The sequence below is a fragment of the Bombina bombina genome, chromosome 1 (genome assembly GCF_027579735.1).
Source record: "Bombina bombina isolate aBomBom1 chromosome 1, aBomBom1.pri, whole genome shotgun sequence".
NCBI lineage: Eukaryota > Metazoa > Chordata > Amphibia > Anura > Bombinatoridae > Bombina > Bombina bombina.
The window spans coordinates 253083205-253106315 of NC_069499.1; the positions used below are offsets into that span (position 1 = coordinate 253083205).

Here is a 23111-nt window from a genome sequence, read left to right on the forward strand (position 1 = left end):
AATTATTTCAACTTAAAAAAAAAAAAAAAAGTGGCAAACTTTTACATATATTTTACAAATCTGTGTTTAAAAGTAACACAATCACCTTCAAGTAATATATATATATATATATTTTTTAAAAAGCTGGTTTTATATTTTGAAAAACTGACTTCTCACACCACTTTCAGGGCCAAAACAGAATTATTATTATTATCAGGTATTTGTAGAGCACGATGAAGTTCTGCAGCGCTAATCATAAGTCAACTGAAAATTGGCAGCTTTCCAGTCTCTCTGAATATTATAATAAAAGGATACATCCAACTCGCTCTGTAAAAAAGCAGAATAAACAAGTTAGTTACCGTTTGTCTCCTATTTATTGATCTCGGCAGTAGCTTGTGTTCTTGGGACTGTGTGCATTAAATTAGTGCTGAAAAATTAGGCAGCATTTCTGCAAACACTAAGGGGTTAATCGCAATCATAAAGAAAAACGTACAAAATGATATGTGTTGATAAATTAAATTTTTCTAAAGAATTGTGGCTCACCCCAAAGGAAGTGAATTCAAGATAAACTAATAGGAATCCATTCAGTAGTAAGGGAAATAGAGCAGAGCTTTAAAAAAGGCTGCCATCTCCAAGCAAAAACTTACTTAAAAAAAATGATTGTTTATCCATTAGTATAGAATAATCTCTGCTACTATGAGGAAAGTGAGCGAAATCTTCGTTTGACTTTCTAATATAGCAATTGTATAGGAACAATAGAAAAGGTTAAAAAACATTGTGAACTATGAACAAGCAGGAAGATACGCCTTGCTGTAAAATTCCCTGTATACATCTCATACTGGTACAGTGTAAACCTAAACTGGTTTAGCTTCATTAAAGGCATTGTACTCAATCCTCACTCACCACTCTACTGAAATATTTGTCCAAAACTTCCACAAAATTATGAATGAGTTCAAACACTGCCATTTCATTCTGCAAAAACAAAACAGCAGTTAGTCTTTTTATAATAATAAAAAAACTGTGCGTTCTGCTTTTCCAATGGGGCGCTGGCCTCTTACCTCCGACTCATCTATTCCCACCACAATGAATAATGCTGCATACTGACGATACACCAGCTTACAGGCCTTGTACTCTAGGAAGGAGCACTGAGGGGAGAGCAGACAGAAAAATGTACATACAGAAAGAAAAATCTACCTAATCTAAACTTATTTAGCAACAAGAGATCCCTCATGATATTAAAAGCAACAACGGCATTGTAATATATCTTTTGGATGCAAGTGAGCCTTTTATAGACACCTTTCTCTCATATTAAATATCAAATGATTAATGTGTATATACACTTGCATAATTTGGAATAGACAAGAATTCTTTGGAACTCCTTTTCCTGGCCGATTCAGCTATGAATCTTCTTGATTGGAGTATGGTGGGGGGGGGGGGGGCAATCATTTTATTGTATCATTCAGATTAGTAAACAAAAAAAAATAAAAAATTTATGCTTACCTGATAAATTTATTTCTCTTGTGGTGTATCCAGTCCACGGATTCATCCATTACTTATGGGATATTCTCCTTCCCAACAGGAAGCTGCAAGAGGATCACCCACAGCAGAGCTGTCTATATAGCTCCTCCCCTAACTGCCACCTCCCAGTCATTCGACCGAAGACAAGCAAGAGAAAGGAGAAACTATAGGGTGCAGTGGTGACTGTAGTTTAAAAATAAAAAACACCTGCCTTAAAATGACAGGGCGGGCCGTGGACTGGATACACCACAAGAGAAATAAATTTATCAGGTAAGCATAAATTTTGTTTTCTCTTGTAAGGTGTATCCAGTCCACGGATTCATCCATTACTTGTGGGATACCAATACCAAAGCTATAGGACATGGATGAAGGGAGGGACAAGGCAGGCGCTTAAACGGAAGGCACCACTGCCTGTAAGACCTTTCTCCCAAAAATAGCCTCCGAAGAAGCAAAAGTATCAAATTTGTAGAATTTAGAAAAAGTATGAAGCGAAGACCAAGTCGCCGCCTTACAAATCTGTTCAACAGAAGCCTCATTTTTAAAAGCCCATGTGGAAAGCCACCGCTCTAGTGGAATGAGCTGTAATTCTTTCAGAAGGCTGCTGGCCAGCAGTCTCATAAGCTAAGCGGATTATACTTCTTAACCAAAAAGAAAGAGAAGTTGCTGAAGCCTTTTGGCCTTTCCTCTGTCCAGAGTAGACAACAAACAATGCAGATGTTTGACGAAAATCTTTAGTAGCTTGTAAATAAAACTTTAAAGCACGAACCACGTCAAGATTGTGTAATAGACGTTCCTTCTTTGAAGAAGGATTAGGACACAGTGACGAAACAACAATCTCCTGATTGATATTCTTATTAGATACCACCTTAGGAAGAAACCCAGGTTTGGTACGCAATACTACCTTATCTGCATGGAAGATCAGATAAGGGGAATCACACTGCAAGGCAGATAACTCTGAAACTCTTCGAGCCGAAGAGATAGCTACCAAAAACAGAACTTTCCAAGATAAAAGTTTGATATCTATGGAATGCAGAGGTTCAAACGGAACCCCTTGAAGAACTTTAAGAACTAAATTTAAACTCCATGGCAGAGCAACAGGTTTAAACACAGGCTTGATTCTAACTAAAGCCTGACAAAACGCCTGAACGTCTGGAACATCCACCAGACGCTTGTGCAAAAGAATAGACAGAGCAGAAGTCTGTCCCTTTAAGGAACTAGCTGACAATCCCTTCTCCAATCCTTCTTGGAGAAAAGATAATATCCTGGGAATCCTGACTTTACTCCATGAGTAACTCTTGGATTCACACCAATGAAGATATTTACACCATATATTATGATAGATTTTCCTGGTGACAGGCTTTCGAGCCTGAATTAAGGTATCAATGACCGAGTCGGAAAAACCACGCTTTGATAAAATCAAGCGTTCAATCTCCAAGCAGTCAGACGCAGAGAAATTAGATTTGGATGTTTGAAGGGACCTTGAAGTAGAAGGTCCTGCCTCAGCGGCAGAGTCCATGGTGGAAAGGATGACGTCCACCAGATCTGCATACCAAGTCCTGCGTGGCCACGCAGGAGCTATCAAAATCGCCGAAGCTCTCTCCTGCTTGATCTTGGCAATCAGACGAGGGAGCAGAGGAAATGGTGGAAACACATAAGCCAGGCTGAAGGACCAGGGAGCTGCAAGAGCATCTATCAGCGCTGCCTGGGGATCCCTTGACCTGGACCCGTAACAAGGAAGTTTGGCGTTCTGACGAGATGCCATGAGATCCAGTTCTGGTTTGCCCCATAGTTGAATCAGCTGGGTAAATACCTCTGGATGGAGCTCCCACTCCCCCGGATGAAAAGTCTGCCGACTTAGAAAATCCGCCTCCCAGTTCTCTACTCCTGGGATATGGATAGCTGAGAGATGGCAAGAGTGAACCTCTGCCCATAGAATTATCTTTGAAACCTCCAACATTGCCAGGGGGCTCCTTGTTCCCCCCTGATGGTTGATATAGGCTACAGTCGTGATGTTGTCTGACTGAAATCTGATGAACCTGACCGCAGCTAGCTGAGGCCAAGCCTGAAGAGCATTGAATATCGCTCTTAGTTCCAGAATGTTTATCGGAAGGAGTGCCTCCTCCTGAGTCCACGAGTCCTGAGCCTTCAGGGAGTTCCAGACTGCACCCCAGCCCAGAAGGCTGGCATCTGTCATTACTATAGTCCAATCTGGCCTGCGGAAGCTCATCCCCTTGGACAGATGGACCCGAGATAGCCACCAGAGAAGAGAATCCCTGGTCTCTTGATCCAGATTTAGTAGAGGGGACAAATCTGTGTAATCCCCATTCCACTGAGCATGCAAAGTTGCAGCGGTCTGAGATGTAGGTGGGCAAACGGTATTATGTCCATTGCCGCTACCATTAAACCGATTACTTCCATACACTGAGCCACTGAAGTACGAGAAGTGGAATAAAGAACACGGCAAGAGTCTAGAAGTTTTGACAATCTGGCCTTCGTTAGGTAAATCTTCATTTCTACCGAATCTATCAGAGTCCCTAGGAATGAAACTTTGTTAGAGGTGATAGAGAACTCTTTTCTTCGTTCACCTTCCACCCATGGGACCTCAGAAATGCCAGAACAATGTCCGTATGGGACCTGGCAATTTGAAAAGTCGACGCCTGTATTAGAATGTCGTCTAAGTAAGGGGCTAATGCTATACCCCGCAGCCTTAGGACCGCTAGGAGGGACCCTAGAACCTTTGTAAAGATTCTTGGCCAACCCGAAGGGAAGAGCCACAAACTGGTAGTGCCTGTCTAGAAAGGCAGACCTGAGAAAACGATGATGATCTTTGTGTATCGGGATGTGAAGATAAGTATCCTTTAAGTCTACGGTAGTCATATATTGACCCTCCTGGATCATAGGAAGGATGGTTCGAATAGTCTCCATCTTGAAGGATGGGACTCTGAGAAATTTGAGATCTAAGATTGGTCTGAATGTTCCCTCTTTCTTGGAAACTACAAACAGATTTGAATAGAAGCCCTGCCCCTGTTCCTCCTGCGGAACTGGGTGGATCACTCCCATAACTAGGAGGTCTTGAACACAATGTAAGAATGCCTCTCTCTTTATCTGGTTTGCAGATAAATGTGAGAGATGAAATCTCCCTTTTGGGGGAGAGGTTTTGAATTCCAGAAGATAACCCTTGGACACAATTTCCAATGCCCAGGGATCCTGGACATCTCTTGCCCAAGCCTGGGCGAAGAGAGAGAGTCTGCCCCCTACTAGATCCGTTTCCGGATCGGGGGCTGCTCCTTCATGCTGTCTTAGAGGCAGCAGCAGGCTTTTTGGCCTGTTTCCCCTTGTTCCAAGCCTGGTTAGGTCTCCAGACCGGCTTAGACTGGGCAAAAGTTCCCTCTTGTTATGTGTTAGAGGAAGTTGAAGCTGCGCCACTCTTGAAGTTTCGAAAGGGCCAAAAACTAGACTGTTTGGTCCTTAATTTGTTGGACCTATCTTGAGGAAGGGCGTGACCTTTTCCGCCAGTGATGTCAGAAATGATCTCCTTCAGTCCAGGCCCGAATAGGATCTGTCCTTTGAAGGGAATGTTGAGAAGTTTAGACTTTGAAGTCACGTCAGCTGACCAGGATTTAAGCCATAGCGCCCTACGCGCCTGAATAGCAAAACCTGAATTTTTAGCCGTTAGCTTGGTTAAATGAACAACGGCGTCAGAAACAAATTAATTGGCTAGCTTAAGAGCCTTAAGCTTGTCAATAATATCTTCCAACGGGGTTTCAACCTGTAGAGCCTCCTCTAGAGACTCAAACCAGAAAGCCACCGCAGCAGCAGTGACTGGGGCAATGCATGCAAGAGGCTGGAGAATAAAACCTTGTTGAATAAAAAATTTCTTAAGGAAACCCTCTAATTTTTTATCCATTGGATCTAGAAAAGCACAACTGTCCTCGACAGGGATAGTGGTACGCTTAGCTAGAGTAGAAACTGCTCCCTCCACATCAGTATAAGTAGGTACTGCATAGTATTTATCTAATCTACATAATTTCTCTGGGACTACAATAGTGTCACAGTTGTCCAGAGTTGCGAAGACCTCCCTGAGCAATATGCGGAGGTGCTCAAGCTTAAATTTAAATGTAGACATATCAGAATCAGGTTGAAGTATCTTCCCTGAATCAGAAAAATCACCCACAGATTGAAGCTCCCCTGCTTCAACTTCAGTACATTGTGAGGGTGTATCAGACATAGCCACTAAAGCGTCAGAGAGCTCTGTATTTATTCTAGTCCCAGAGCTGTCTCGCTTTCCTTGCAATCCTGGCAGTTTAGATAATACCTCTGTAAGGGTATGATTCCTAACTGCCGCCATGTCTTGCAAGGTATACGCAATGGGCGCGCTAGATGTACTTGGCGTCCCCTGAGCGGGATTTATAGGTTCTGACACGTGGGGAGAGTTAGACGGCATAATGTCCTCCTTGTCAATTTCTTCTGGTGATAAATTTTTTAAAGCCAGAATATGGTCTTTGTAATCTATAGTAAAATCAGTGCATTTGGTACACATTCTAAGAGGGGGTTCCACAATGGCTTCTAATAAACATAATGAACAATGAGTTTCCTCTATGTCAGACATGTTTAAACAGACTAGTAATGAGACCAGCAAGCTTGGAAAACACTTTAATAACTGAACAATCTAAAAATAAAAACGGTACTGTGCCTTTAAGAGAAAAAAACAATCACAGAAAATGCAAAACAGTGAAAAAAGCAGTAAAATCTACGAAATTTTTACAGTGTGTATAATAGACTGAAATAGCATTGCACCCACTTGCAAATGGATGATTAACCCCTTAGTTTCAAAACCGGATAAAAAAAAAATGATATAAACGTTTTTAAACAGTCACAAGCAACTGCCACAGCTCTACTGTGGCTCCTACCTGCCCATATGACTTTGGAAGGCACAAAAACCCTTTAGAGAGGTCCTATATGTTCAGGGGACTCCTTCAGGGAAGCTGGATGTCTCAAGCTGCAAAAACTACCGCGCAATTTAGGCGCGAAAATAGGCCCCTCCCAACCTGTACTCACAGTGAGAGGGCCTTAAAAAACTATCCCTAGGCAAAATCTAGTCAGCCATGTGGAAAACTGGGCCCCAGAATAAAGTTGTATCACCAAATTGTAATAAACGTTTATATACCTCAAGCAAACGTTATATCTATTCAGTAATGAGAGTAAATAACAAAAATATTACCCTTTACAGCAAGCATGATACCAGTCGTTATTAAATCACTGTAATCCGGCTTACCTTAAATAAATCCGGTATTGTCAGCATTTTCTAGCTTATCATCTCTCTAGAAAAATTTAAAACTGCACATACCTCAGAGCAGGAGACCCTGCACGCTATTCCCCCAGCTGAAGTTACCCATCTCTTCAGTTATGTTTGAGAACAGCAGTGGATCTTAGGTACAAACCACTAAGATCATCAAAAAACCACAGGCAGACTCTTCTTCAACTTTCTGCCTGAGGCTAAAATAGTACAACTCCGGTACCATTTGAAAATAATAAACTTTTGATTGAAGATAAACTACATTAATGCACCACATCTCTCTAGCTACTTACCTTGTCGAGAGCTGCAAGAGAATGACTGGGAGGTGGCAGTTAGGGGAGGAGCTATATAGACAGCTCTGCTGTGGGTGATCCTCTTGCAGCTTCCTGTTGGGAAGGAGAATATCCCAGTAATGGATGAATCCGTGGACTGGATACACCTTACAAGAGAAATATCTATAGTAATGCCATGTAGTGATGCTGAAAGGGTCTTGTGGGTTTTCCTTCATAGATATTCCTATACTGTCCTCATGCATCTATTCCTGCCTTCTGGTGAACCTTAAAGGGATACTAAACCCATATTTTTTTCTTTCATAATTCAGACAGAGCATGCAATTTTAAGCAACTTTCTAATGTACTCCTATTATCAATTATTCTTTGTTCTCTTGCTATCTAAGCTAAGGAGCCAGCCAATTTTTTGTTCAGAACACTGGACAGCACTTGTTTGTTGGTGGGTGCATTTAGCCACCAATCAGCAAGCACAATCTAGGTTGTGAACCAAAAATGGGCCGACTTCTAAACTTACATTTTTGCTTTTCAAATAAAGATAGCAAGAGAATGGAGAAAATTGATAATAGGAGTAAATTAGAAAGTTGTTTAAAATTGCATGCTCTATCTGAATCATGAAAGAAAAAAATTTGGGTTCAGTGTGTCTGGACATGTTGCAGTCACAGTACTCTGCTAAGGTAAAAAAAAATCCAAATGGCTTATAGTATCTTCCTTTGAGAATTAACTATGAAAAGTTTTTGGCGTATATTGTTTAATATTTCCTACAAATACAATTCTTTATACACGTCTCTAGCTTGCAGTCTAAAAACCATGACCTATTTATTAAGTCCTTTCTTTCTTGAATCGTCTGTGAGCTAATTTTCCTGTTAAACTGATTGAAGAGAGTGAATGCTTCAGTCTTAAAGGTTCTGATAACTGTAGAGGGTATGTTTGCCTTTCATTTGATGGACACTGCACTTTTCCTTCTTCTGCTGTAAGAAGCGTAAGGCTTGTCTGTCCGCGTGTCAAACATCAGGCATGAACATGGTGGTCTAAACTTAAGCCCAGGATCTTACTCCCCTGCATATGTATATATGTTTTAGGTCTGTGTGCGGTTGATTTGTAGCACTGCTGACATAAGCAATGTCATACATTTTGATTAAAAACTTTTTTTTGTTTTAATAAAAGAACATTTGTTTGTCTTGCTAAACCAAAAATGGTGTGAAACCTCATTGAAAAAAACAAACAAAACTAGCACACCAATACCATAGAAATCTGTTTAACTTAGTACTTCTGATCCAAGATCTTGAACATACAGTAGCCTTTTTAAATTGTGGGACAAGGTTTTTTTTTTTTTTTTCCGGTTCTTTTCCTTTTGCACATACATGTGGTCAACAGTTTGACAATCAGGACTTTAAAGGCCTTGTGTCTTGGATGTTTCTATCTGATAAAATGGCTGAAGTTACTGCTAACCTACACTGTGGGGCAGAGAGAAGCAAACTCGGCAAATCCGCAATAAATAAACTCCTTACAGCCTCAGTTTGGCACAGATCTCACTCAGTAATTGACATTTCAGGCCTTTAAAATTGTGAAACAAGATTCCAGAGTCACCAGACAACAGCATGGAGTTTTCATATGGATTGTAACAAAGTTTTCTCTGTGTGTAAGTTAGTAATATACCTAACAATAATAAAAAACAAACAAATAATTACAAAATAGAGATATGAAACAAAAAACTTTTCTTTCTTGGTTAAAACATACAATTTTACAAATGACTTCTATAATGTATTTGCTTAGTATTCCTTGTTGAAAAGAATACCTAGGTAGGCTTAGGAGCTAAGAGCTAGATGCTGATTGGTGGCTGCACATATATGCCTCGTGTTATTGGCTCACCAGATGTGTTCAGCTAGCTCTCAGTAGTGCACATCTGCTCCTTTAATAAAAGGATACCAAGAGAATGAAGCAAAACTGATAATATAAGAACATTGGAAAGTTGTTTAGAAATGTATGCTCTGTCTGAATCTAAAACGAAAGCTTCTAGAAGTTAGAGCCACTGCTACCTAAAAAAACAAAAAAGGATTTCTTTTTAAGAATTTTTTTTTATCAAAAAGATAATTTTCTATTTAAGTTACATTATAATTTAATAGTTAATTACGTAGCATGAGGCTGTATATTAATGGCTGTAATGTTTAATTTTTTTGACGAATAAATTCCATGAATCTTTTCACAATGTCATCCTCTCCCAGAGGTTTCTGCAAGATTATTTTTGGCATTTTTTTTCTGTCTAGAAGATATCACATATTATTGTTTTTGTAGTTCTGAAAACTGAATTTGTAGCTGCAAAAATAACATACCTCTTATTCACAGCAAAAATATTATAAAATAAACAAAGTTGAGAAATAGATATTAAAAGGGACAGGAAACCCCAACACTTTCTTTCATGATTTGGATAGAACATACAATTTTAAACAACTTTCCAATTTACTTCCATTATCAAATTTGCTTTGTTCCCTTGTTATCCTTTGCTGAAGGAACAGCATTGCACTACTGGCAGCAAGATGAACACATCTAGTCAGCCAATCACAAAATACAAATGTGTGCAGGCACCAATTAGCAGCAGCTCCCACTAGTGTAGGATATGTGCGTATTCTTTTTCAACAAGGAATACCAAGAGAACAAAGCACATTTGAAAAGAGAAGCTAAATTTAAAAGTGTCTTAAAATGATTTGCTCTATCTGAATCATGCAAGTTTAATTTTGACTTTCCTGTCCTTGTAAAGGGACACAATTAACAATATGGTTTATTAACTTCTAGGATGTTCTAATGGACGTGTAATATCAGTTTTGGAAATTTACTAAACAAAAAGTATTGTGCGTGGAGCAGGAATCCTTAAAGGAACACCAATTCAGTCAAAATTAAAAACGATCATGATTTAGATAGAATACACAATTTTGAACAACTTTCCAGTTCACTCCTATTTTTTAAAATGTGTACAATCTTTTTACATTTATTTAAAATGTTGTGTTTCATGTCCCTTTAAATCACTGTTTTTCAAACCGGCCCTCCGGCCTCCCTAACAGGCCATATTTTGAGGATATCTGAACTGGGGCACAGGTGAAATAACTAGATTATTAGTCAACAGCTATTTTACCTGATTTCATCCAAGGTAATCCTGTAAATCTGGCCTGTTGGGAAGGACTGTGGACAGATTTGTAAACCAGTGTTTTAAAGTTAAAAGGCAATTAAATAAATTAGAATTACATAAACAAGTGCATAATAAAAATGACAATCTAATAACACTCAACAATTAAAATGAGTAGTAGAGGGGGGGCGGAGCCAACTGCCTAACTGAATAGACGCAGAAAGTTAGAGCTCTGCAACTGGAGTATCTTTAAAGTATAATTTATGAGCAAATAAGCCCAGAAACTTGTATATTGACCTTAGCTTTATATTGCTAAACTCTTGGGCTCTACACTGGGGTATCTACATCCCCCTCAATCAAAGAAACTAGACTGGAAGAAGTACGACAAAGTTCTATGGCTCATCCAAGCATGCAGAACTCGGAAGCTATCCTGCTCGAGCTACTCCTAGAATTGAGTGAAGCAATGGACGAACAATATGCCCAGCTCTCTAAAGATATCGCTCAATGCTTTGGCACACACCGTGATCCTTGCAATCCCCCAGATAACAACTCACACACTCCTGCCTCGTCTGAGAAAGCCATAGCACCTAGTCTCTCCTACAAACCGCAAGTTAACGTGCTTCACTCACATCATGGAGCGGATGCATCGGAGGTCTCCAGCCAGGACCTATATGCTGTTACCGCGATCGCTGTTTCTAACGAGGTGCAGAGAGATGGTGACGCAGCAGATTCCCAGAGCCCGTTATGGTACAGCCAAGAAACCCGGCATCGGATACCTCAGAAAGTGACTGGGCAATTTGCTGTCTCCACGAGCCTTCCCAAGCTACCGTCTGCGCAGTCATTGCTAGGCCTGAAGGTTGCCGATACTGTAGAGACTGCTATATTTCAGTCCCAAAGTTATGTTAGCAGGTCGCACAGAGATATCTGGCGTGCTATTGTACTTGTTAGACCGACCGGAGTGGGGTAGATTGACTTGTTTTACCCAGGAGAGTTTGTGTAAGTCTGCACGATGAGTTCCTCTCCCAGACCTTCTATCAACCCCACACATTGCTGGACCTTGACATGACGACTATACTGTCTGAAATATTAGTCTTACTGACATATCAGGAACCCATGTAACAGTCTATACAAGTACCTTCTACTAACGGTTTAACATCCCACTCTTATCTTTTTTCTACCATTTTTCCCTTCCTGCCGTATGTGTCTGGTAGTGGGTCCAGTTTGGGCCTATAACACCAGGATTTCTAGCATCAGATACATGTGGAGGACATAAGCTCGATTTGTTGTCATATATTTTTTATTAATGTTTATGCATGTGACAATTTAGTTAACAAACGTTTTACTAAGGTTAGGTAGCTCAATTTACCCAATTATGTATACACTCTTTTTATTTATTTATTTTTATTTTTTTCCTCTTCTACATTCATATGTGTTAATAGATGTGCTAAGTGGGGTGTTGGTATACTATTCTGATTGCCATTTCCCCCAGCATGTCATTCACCCCACTTGGTTAGCTCCTTTGTAAAATTGGGACCCAGAGATAAGAGAGACAACACTCATATTGGGCTCCTTACACACTGCACTTACTCACTGATTATACTCTCTAACCCAACTTGAAAGTACTATGCTCCTGTCACATGCTAGCAACATATACTATAATGATCTGACCGCTACATGTGTAGCTTTCATCTGATATTGTCATCTTATTTATTTATGCTAGCCGCACACGCTAAACTCATATATTGAGTATTGTACTGCCTTAGTTAGCCGGCCTATGTGGCTTAAATGTTTATATGTTCGCATTCCAGTGCAAGCTGAGATATTTAGACGTATAAGTCTTCTTACTATTATGGTTCATGTTCTATAAGTTATATTTGTTTGGTGTATAAGGGTCTCACGGTTATATTATGCTAGATCTGTGATCTGAGAGTGTCAAGATGTTCTTTAGATTTTACATTTGAATTTGTTATTGTAAGTCATGCTGTATTATAGGAGCTCCCTCCAATAGAAGACTTAATTTAATCAGTTATGGATGGTCTAGTGTCTGTTCAGCATGCGTAACAATATGCTCAGTATACCATACTAGTTGCACTCTCTATATGACATTTTTTGTGATGCCATTAACTATTTATAGAGTATATAACTTCGTCAGTTTAGATATCATATTGTCCATAACATAACCTTTCTTTATTAGAATGTTGTGATTGCATATTAAATGCGTTATATAAGTCACTTTATTAAAAAAGGGAACTCTTGTCCATGATAAGCCTCTCAACTCCCTTTCCCGCCGGAGTTATTACCGGCGGGTCATATCCCCACTCCTTTCTCCAGCTTAGTCTATAGATGACATTTCCCTAGGAGAGGGGCTCATCCGGAGATTTTCTATAGTCCGAACATTCTACAGCTCTCCTCTCCACATAATACTACAGAGTAACTGGTAAGGCCCCTTATTTCCCATAATTGAGCTCTGGTTTTACCCGGGTCGCATATTCTACGCATTTATCATTACTTTCTCATTATATAAGCATAACATTATGTTTAGATAATTACTTCGCTCTGATGGAGCCATGCCCATCCCAGTAGTCATGTAAATAACAGGTCCCCCCTGTGAAGCCCACCCTTATATTCATCCAATAAGTCTTTCCAAACCTGCTCTCATGTCATATTTGGCTCCGTTCCCCCCATTCCACTCCCCACTCCACTTTGAGCGGCTCCTGCCCGCTGCGCTCCCTTATCCCTCTCCCCGCTAATTTGGTCCATAAGTGGCCAAACACAAGCCAATCCATGTTTATCTTACTTTTACTAGTTTATATAACGCTATACATGCTTTTCATGATAATGTGGAGAATATACTTTATCTTCCCCCTCCCTTTCCCCCATAAAACTAACCCTTCCTTGCTTTTATAGTTTCTAAATTAATATTTTATGGTGTATTTATCCATCACAAGGTGGGATCACTTCTAGTCTACAGATCATATAAAAAATAAAAAAATGATGTCTCAATTTAGATGGTCCAAACTCTTTACTAATACCTTTAATAAACGGGATTTATATGCCCCTTCTATTTATATTTAGATTTTTTGCCTAAGTAAACCTCCATGCTCCTTCATAACACTAACCAGCTATAGCTTCTCCATTCTTTTACCACTCACCACAGAGTACTACTCTTTAAATCTTTGAATGTATACAATGTTGGCATAACTTGTGTTGTTTACCTAGCAAGATCATGGTATAAGTACTGTACTATTCTCCTTTGTTACTATTGTTGGACGTTTCATTACTGTTATATTTGTTTATGACTTCAATAAAAAACTATTTAAAAAAAAATGAGCAGTAGATTTTTTTTGTTCTGACAAATTTTTTAAAATTGTACTGCATATGTTATCTATTTTTTTTTTTTATCAGGTTAAAAGATATACATAAAGATTTAAGGATATTGAAAGGGATGTTTCCAATATAATTATACAACTCAACATTAGGAAATCAGTCTCACACAGATTGCATCATTTCTTCCCTTGGTGTTGCAAGGTTGTTATAAATATCAGCTATGGTCAAATGGATGGTTTTCAGAATCATGTGATACATTTTATGTGCTGCTTGGGGAGACCCAAATTGACAAGAAATTAAGAACTTCTGATCGTCAAAGCAGATTTAAAGAAAAAAAGGTATTGCCTTAGTTCTGGACTGACCCATAATCAAAATCTAAAATATATCATGTTTTTTTTTATCCCAATTGTATATTATATTTATTATGTAAGCTTATGAGACCTTTTTTTTTATGAAGGAGTAAAAAACATCGCATGCAGGTTTTGTTTTTAGCACTATGAAACAGTATTTTTGTACCACACACAGGGCTAGATTTATTAAGCAAGGGCAGACAGGGGCGTACATATTTGCCTATGTCCGCTCAAGCTCGCCTTTGGCTGGCAGCAATCCGCTGGCGGAATTCAACATTGGACACGAGCGCTATTTTGTGCTCTCATGCAATCCCGCCCCCTGCCTGCACACAGTCAATCATACACGTGCAGGAGATGTCAATCTTCCCGGTCAGAGAAGACCGGTGCGATTTAAATTCTCAACCTAAGAGTTGGAAAAGATGTAAGGGAAGCAGTAATCTGATGACCGCTGTTTGATAAATAGAGCCCGTAATGGCAAAACCATACAAATATATTCTATTCTATAACAAGTCTGTTACATGATGCCCTAGATTCTCATGACCCCAAAACCTTTTCTTTAAATCCTGTGTGCTGGTTTAGGACAGAGCAAAGCCGACAATAGACAAAACTTCAGCCTAACCTATTGGTATTAAAGTGATTGTAAGGTTGAGCACCTCTGTCGGTAGCATATGTGTAATGTAGTCAAGTCGCCAAGTTATTTTTTACATTTTGCAATTTACAATAATTTAAATAAAAAAAATGTTTTACCGAACCTTGCTCCGCCCAGCTTGTAGTCCCTGTTCTAGAAGCTGTGCGGTCTCACCCACTCTCTACGTAGTCATCTAGGCTCACTCCCAATTCAGTTAGTCGTGTGCATGCGCAACTCTCCGCTCTACGTCTTAATGTAAATAATGAATCACACAATCATTGTTTACTGCTTGAGCGGAGGGTTGGTGAGGTATCGTTTTGAGTTGTGGCTGAATTAACTTTACTTGGATAAGAAATACTGAGCCACTTCAGTTGCAGTAGGATGCAGTCGATTCTAAGCAGTGAGTGACATAAGTTGGGATTCCCATGTGAGCTTGACACGCATCTGTCGCATTGAAACAAGCATTTACTCGGCCTGCATGGATAATAACTTGCACATGCACTATTGAGAAAGAGGGCAGATTTAGTTTGTGGTCACCTAGCGGCCTGGATTTCAATTGGTTTAACACCAAAATGTCAGAAAACAGAAAAAGCAGATATGGAGCCGGGAGGAATATGAGACATTCGGGTGTACTCAAAGCAGCGGTAATAGCTTTAGTATCAGTAACTAAAATAAAAAACGATGAATTAAAGTCGTTTTTATTTACAAAGCTTGTACACATGCTGCTTTCCAGATGGCTCAACTTTACAATTCCTTTAAAACAAAACAAGGAAATCCATAGATGTGCAATTGTTTGCTTTGTTTGTGAATATCAGTTGCATCAATATTTTCATATTTTTGTTAAAAAAGATTCCTGGAGATAGTTATAACTTTACTAAGTTACTAGAATATGATTTATTAATTGGTTTTGAGTAAGATATTAGGCATATAGTTGAAGCAGAATGCATCAGTCAAATTAGAACCCAATGTCCGGAATCCATAATACTTGGCCAAGCTCAGAATAACAGAATTTATTGGAAAAAGTGTAAAACATCATGGCTGCAAACAAACAATAGCCAAAAAACAGGGCAGCCCATATCATGCACTCCACCCTCATAAATTGGCACTGTATTGTTGAGGTTGAATTATTATAATTTATTTGTATAGCGCTGCCAAATTCCGTAGCACTGGGTACAATGATAGGGGTATACAATGACAAAGATTTGTGATAAAATACAAAACAAAACTAAACAAATCTAGCACAGGAGGAAGAGGGCCCTGTTACGGAGCACTCACAGTCTATAGGTTTAGAGTGCAGAGACATAAGGTTGGGGTAGCTTGATACATTGGTTGTAGTTGCAGCAGTGAGTCAGGCAGTTCATGTATTAGTTTAGGATGAGGGATGGAGGAGATATGGTAAGCCTCTCTGAATAGGTGGGTTTTCAAGGAGCGTCTGAATCTATACAAGGTTGGAGATAGTCTTATGGAGCGGGGTAGAGAGTTCCAGAGAACAGGAGTGGGACGTAGAGATAACAGGAGTGGAGAGACGTAGGTCAGAGGTTGATCGAAGAGGACGGGATGAGGAATATTTCACGATGAGAGAGGAAATATAGTTGGGAGCTAGACTGTTTAGTGCTTGGTAAGTTAAGGTTAATACTTAATAAATTGTATTCTAGAGTGTATGGGGAGCCAGTGTAGAGACTGGCAGAGTGGAGCAGCTGATGTAGATCGGCGACTTAGGTGGATGAGTCTAGCAGAAGCATTCATAATAGATTGGAGGGAAGAGAGGCGGTGTTTTGGAAGGCCATTTAGGAGTAGATTGCAATAATCAATGCGTGACAAAATGAGGGAATGAATAAGTATTTTTGTCGTTTTTTGAGTAAGGAAGGGACGAATTCTGGAAATGTTGCATAGGTGTGAACGGCAGGATTTGGTAAGTGCTTGTATATGTGGGTTGAATGTGAGCTCCGAGTCTAGTGTGAGCCCAAGACAGCGGACCTGGGGTGAGGTGTTGAGAATAGAGTCTCCAACCGTCAGAGAAATGTCAGGTGTTGGATGTCTCGAAGAGGGTGGAATAAGAAGCAGCTCAGTTTTGGACAGATTGAGTTGGAGGTAGTATGAATACATCTAAGAGTAAATTGCTGAGAGGCAGTTGGAAATCTGGTTGAGTAAAGAGGGGGAGATATCAGGAGAGGAAAGATAGATTTAGGTATCATCAGCATATAAGTGGTTCTGGAATCCAAAAGGAGGCTATAAGTTTTCCAAGGGAGGATGTATAGAGAGAGAAAAGCAAGGGGCCCCAGACAGAGCGTTGCAGTACTCCAACTGAGAGAGGCATAGGATCGCAAGATATGTGGTTAAAGGAAACTGAAAAAGAGCAGTTTGAGAGATATAAGGCAAACCAGGAGAGGGCCGTGTCTCGGATGCCAAATGAATGTAATATTTTTAGGAGGAAAGGATGGTCGACTGTGTCAAAAGCAGTGGATAGGTCAAGAAAAATTAGTAAGGAGTAGTGGCCTTTTGCTTTAGCTGATAACAGGCCATTTGTTACTTTAGCAAGAACATTTTTTGTTGAGTGTTTAGGGCGGAAACCATATTGTTGTGGATCAAGTGAGAAATTGAGTTAGATGATTATAGACCAGTCGTTCCAATAATTTTGAAGCAAAGGGAAGGAGACCGGTCGATAGAAGGCGAGAAGGGGGTCAAGGGAGGGCTTTTTTAAGATTGGTATGATTGACGCATGCTTGAATGTATGGAATCTACACCAGGAAGGCTGACAGTTTGGTGATGTCTTGGGTCTCTCGTTTTCAAAGTTTTCACCAGGACACAGTAGTGTTGATGATATAGTTTCTTTCCTGAAATTATCATTGTTCAGTTTAGAGCAGAATGATGTGAAAAAAAGCTCTGCTTCACAAACTGAATGTGATCCAAAACTATTTTATTTGGAAGGTACTATTGGTAATCAAGAAAATTCTCTTTCCAGAAAATGGAAACTTGCGATTTTTTTTTTGTCCATCTGAACTTGTTCTGCTGGCCTTGTGGCAGTCTAAGGTGGTGAGGGCTCTAACTATCAGAACCGAAATCTCACCATTCTAAGTATATTGAAGCCTTTGGTTAAAATGCCCTTGAAAAGAAAACTAAAATCTCTCTCAGAACAGACTAGCTTATTTTTAATTATGCCTTCATATGGCTTACTTTGGTAATGAACTTCATATGATATTACAAAGACGCTGACAGAAAACATGATTCCTACTTACCATTAAATCAAATTCTTCCTACATGAATGTCATGGGTTAATTTATTCCCTCTTTTTCGTCTGCTATTTACAAATCTTTACCAAAACTATCCAAAAAGGCAATCTTTTGGTAAGAATGATTTTTATTACCCACACCTGGTGAGCCAGATATAAGGGGCAATCTTTTCTTTTCTGGAGAGGGATTTTTAGAAGTCAAAGATTGCACCATAACTGACAGAAAACAGTGTTTCTAGGAAGACAACAACCTGACATTGATCACAGGTGACACTCTGATATATCTCAAGACCTGTTTTAAAGGGACAGTCTAGTCCAAAATAAACTTTCATGATTCAAATAAGGCATGTAATTTTAAGCAATTTTCCAATTTACTTTTATCACCAATTTTGCTTTGTTCTCTTGGTATTCTTATTAGTTGAAAGCTTAACCTAGGAGGTTCATATGCTAATTTCTTAGACCTTGAAGGCCACCTCTTTTCAAAATGCATTTTAACAGTTTTTCACCACTAGAGGGTGTTAGTTCATGCGTTTCATATAGATAACACTGTGCTCATGCACGTGAAGTTACCTGGGAGCCAGCACTGATTGGCTAAACTGCAAGTCTGTCAAAAGAACTGAAATAAAGGGGCAGTTTGCAGAGGCTTAGATACAAGCTAATCACAGAGGTAAAACATATATAAATATAACTGTGTTGGTTATGCTAAACTGGGGAATGGGTAATAAAGGGATTATCTATCTTTTAAAACAATAGCAATTCTGGTGTAGACTGTCCCTTTAATCACATTTGTGTTATGTTAAAAAAAAAAAAAATTATGACAGATGTCATATTTGGTATCAAAATAATCCTCATGTCGTCAAGAGGGGATTGCTTATATGGGTACATGTACTGGATATACAAATCAAAAACTATAAATTATTTAATAACTTTAGCCAGGGCTGCAGGGCTTTTTATGGTCTGCCATAAAAAGGGGGTGGCTACCTAGCTTGCCCACTCTGGAAGGGGTCTGGTCAAAAACTTGACCTCAGGAAAAATGTTTTTAACTGTGATTTCAGCAAAATAATATTGTCATTCTACATGGGAGGCTGTGTGCAGCAGTGTCTTTGACAATATTTCTGCCATTTTCCCGAAAGTCTAATCTGGTAAAGTTATAGGTTCTGTTATATTTCTCCTTTTTTATTTAATAAAACTGTTTTCCTTTGTGTAATTATGTTTAACTTCTTTTATTTATATAAATGCACTCACCTGCTTTTTGTTCATAATAAATGTTCCTTTACTGAGTTTTGCCTTTGTCTGACATTTGAACCATGTTACTGAAGAGACTGGTCGTATTGATTTTTATAGTGTTTTGGGATTTTTAATCTGTAGTCTGGGTTTTTCCTTAGGATTTCCTTTGGCAGCAGAGATAGTTTTAGCCTGGGTGGCATTAAATGGGAGCTTGGGCATTTCTCTAGGTCAAGTATAGACTAGAGATAGTGTTTTTCAACCCTTGCACCCACTGAACTAAGTCACAGGCTTGCCTTGCCTGCAATAGCTAGACAGTGCCAAACTGGTTGAGATGGAAATGGTTTGTTAACCCTTTCTGTGAGACACGGGTGATTGCTGCAGGATTGGGTAATGAAAGGTTTGCAAGAGGAAATCTTTTTTTCTGCATATCTAATGTCTTATATATTACCTAAAAATATTTTTATTCTTAGTCTTGTTTAACTTCAATATAAATAACACTTTATTAATTAAAAATGTACATGCAAATAGTTATCCAGAAGCTGAAGGTCTAGTGATGCATTAGAAGACTACTTTTGTTAGCACTTTTTCAAAATTCAAATGTAGATTCATTACAGTAACAGAAAAAGGTACTTTCACTAATGTATTTCTTTTTTTAAATGATGTGCTAACCTGATCTTTGGTCCGAGAGAGGCATAGTTTGATAACCTCGCATTCCAGCTGAGACCTTCTTTCTACATCCAAGCGCTCATAGTATCTTGACAGCCTTGTCTGCCCTTGCTTGTTAACGATAAGAAAGAACTTGATCATCTCTGTGACAAAGTAGATACCTGTAAAAATAATTACTGACAGTTCTGTTCACCTGAAAAGAACAGCTTCCATATCAACATCGATATTAAACATAAGAAAAATGCTATTTGTTTCACTCATCTGTTAGAATTTCCTATTAGAGAGAATACTGCACAGAAAACCTGAACAGTATGCAATCATCTGCAGCTTACCACACTTTCAGAAAGGTTTAACCATTTGATTGTCTGGAACTCAACCAACAGTTATTTAAAAAATATACTGGTAGTCTGTAACATAATATGTAGTTTCATTATGTGGTGTTTCTCTTTGATAGTGCAGCTGATCTATGCTGAGAAATGCTGATGAACAACAAGCAAACATTCTAGGTTTAAATACGAACTTTAGAAAGTACAAGTGACATAGACAGTAATGCACCAATAATTTTAGTTTTAGAAAAGCCCATTATAGCTGAAATTAAATGTGTTGATATAAACCAGGGGTATCAAGCTCATTGTATCTGGGGGCCACTGGCCAAGTGTTCTTCTCCCATGGGGGCCACTTGAACAGAGTGAGTCCTCTGGAACTGTATATACTAGTGCATGGTAGAAGCTGTAGTCCACAATAGACATACACATATATCTTGTGAGTGAAGTGATCATTCTGGAACTGAATAAAAAGTGACATTTATCCAAGTAGTGCATAATGGGAGTCTACACTGGACAATGCATGATTGTCTTTATATTTATCTTGTGAGTGCCTATATAGATCAACCTGTTACACCTCTTACAACCCTAAAAATATTTACCTAATAAACAAGGGAAGGCCAGATTAAATTAACTGGAGGGCTGCATATGGCACCAGGGCCGGTACTTGAAAACCACTGATATAAACACTTCAAAAGGATGTGTTGCTTGCATATTGATACTTTTGCCATCCAAAACAATGGTCATTTATCTCTAGATCACTGGTTTTCAAATCTGTCCTCCCCAACAGGCCAGGTTTTCAGGATTACCTTGGATGAGAGCAGGTAAAATAACCCTGTTTACTAATCAGATATCCTCAAAATGTGGCCTGTTAGGGAGGCCCGAGGGCAGGTTTAAAACCAGTACTCTAGAATGAATCAGTGCTTGCTAGAACATAAACACTACAGAGTAAGTACTATAGATAGAGAATGTAGCACTAAAACTACAATGCATATGCAAGGTATGGTTAGAGTACATCTGTGGTTATGCAGCTTTTAAAGGGATATGAAACCCAAACATTTTCTTTTGTGATTCAGACAGAGCATAGTTTTTAAAAAAAAGTTTCTAATGTCCCATTATCAAATTTGCTTTGTTCCAATAGTATTCTTTGTTGAAGAGATAAATAGAAAGGTGTCTGAAGCACTACATAACCAGAAATAGTGCTTCCATCTAGTACTCCTGCGGCTAAATGTAGCCAGCGCTACCCAGGGTGCTGAATCAAAAATTGGCCAGCTCCTAAGCTTACATTCTTGCTTTTTCAAATAGATACCAAGAGAACGAAGAACAATTGATAATAGGAGTAAAATAGAAAGTTGCTTGATATTGCATGCTCTATCTGAATCATAAACAATAAAAAAAAAAGTTTCATATCCCTTTAACTACCTGCTTTTCAAAAAAAGATACCAAGAGAACGAGCAACTTTTCATAATACAACTAAATGAGAAAGTTGATTAAAATCGCATACTCTATCGGAATCATTAGGAAATCACCAGCCCCTACTGGCAAAATCCATGTTGTCCATTTCTGTGGTGACATGGTTCATACAGTCCTTGGATGTAATTCAACGGTTTCTCGCTCAGTGAAAAGAAAATGAAAATAATTCATATACTTCTATTAATCAATTCCAGTTCCGGGTAAAATCTGTGTTTAGCCTTCTAAATTATTTTCTCAGCCCTATGGCACTATTGGTATGGGGGGTTCAGATGAGGGCTACTAACAATACTACAGTGTTTGTGTCTCCAGGATTAAAAGGGGAGCCACATTTTAGGGTATAAAGTCCCTGTTTTCCCCATAGACTTTCCCCAGCCAGCTCTGCTCACCTACAGGTTTGTATACATTTATAACTGTTTACTGTACATAGACATTTAAAAATTAAGAAGAGTTTAAAATTCATGAAAAGTTTTAAATTTATATATATTGAAGAATTTTTACCTATTTACCGCTGCAATGATAAGCGCAGCTCTCCCGTTCGCCATTTTGTCAAATTGATTGACAGATGACGATTCGTAAAAGAACCAATCCGAACAAGGATTCGTTATTTTACAAATCGTCATCTCATCTGCGCTTATCGTTGCAGCGGTAAATAGGTAAAAAATCTTCAATATATATATAAATTTAAAACTTTTCATGAATTAAGCCCTTCTTAATTTTTAAATGTCTATGCAATGCCGTGGGGCAATATTAATAACTTGACCTTCACTTTAAAGCAGCCCTGTCAGTACCTACTGTACAAACTGCTGAGAAAATAATGTTCCCACAGCACAGCCTTAAACGGCAGCTCACCCCCTGGTCACAACACCTTAAAAGGGACAGGCAGAAACCCACACAGCATTTAAAGGCTCAACTTCCATCGTTATGACGTTCTATTCCGTCCTAACCGCGCCGGGCTTTACCACAGTTAGGACAGAATAGAACGTCCTAACCGTTTGGCTGTCCTGAAGCAAACGGCGGTTCCAGGATGCGAGCTCGGTCTGGATGGCATGCCTAGTGTCATTGAAATCTCCCGTGCACATTGGAACGCTGTTATGCATCTGTACGCAACGCACACTCTGTCTTAAAGAAACAGAGGCACGTGCAAACGCACATCACTCACAGCCTTTATAGGGAAAACTCCCACCACACGCACACAGTCTTAAAGCGACAGATCACAGTAACGTTCACACAGCGCAATGTTAAAGGGCAGCTTGGCACTTGATCGCACAATATTAAAGGGACAGGCACACACAACCTTTAGTGGGTAAACTCACACTATACATCCGCACGCAACGCACACTGCCTTAAAGGGATGCTCTGTCTTAAAGGGACAGGTGCGCGCGCACACCGCCCCCCCTATTCACAGCCTTTAAAGGACAACTTGCACCACACACACAGAGCCTTAAAAGAACAGCTCACACCATGCAGGCACGCATACTTTTAAGCACACCCAAATGCAGAGCTTTAAAGGGGCATTCAGTCTTAACGTGAAAGACACACACAGCCTTTAAAGGGGTAGCTCACACCACACGTACAGTCTTAATGGTACAGGTGCACAAACACAGCCTTAAAGGCACAGATCATATTACACTTGCACAGTCACACACAATGCACACAGCCTTAAAGCACACCAAGATGTAGTCTTATA

The 23111-nt window shown here is 39.2% G+C and overlaps 1 protein-coding gene across 3 annotated transcripts in view; it reads right to left on the bottom strand.

Annotated features, from left to right (window-relative positions):
• Positions 1-23111, bottom strand: part of AP4S1 (adaptor related protein complex 4 subunit sigma 1) — a 43858-nt gene that overhangs the window by 14345 nt on the left and 6402 nt on the right. For 2 of the 3 annotated variants that reach the window (XM_053697933.1, XM_053697932.1), the window contains exons 2-5: positions 19632-19789; positions 1038-1124; positions 883-951; positions 295-306 (exon numbers count right to left, since the gene is read on the bottom strand). In XM_053697933.1, the coding sequence (XP_053553908.1) occupies positions 295-306; positions 883-951; positions 1038-1124; positions 19632-19769 (306 nt within the window). In that variant the 5' untranslated portion in view covers positions 19770-19789. Of the gene's footprint in view, positions 1-161; positions 307-882; positions 952-1037; positions 1125-19631; positions 19790-23111 lie in introns of those variants that run through there. The other variant, XM_053697934.1, reaches the window with a different exon arrangement.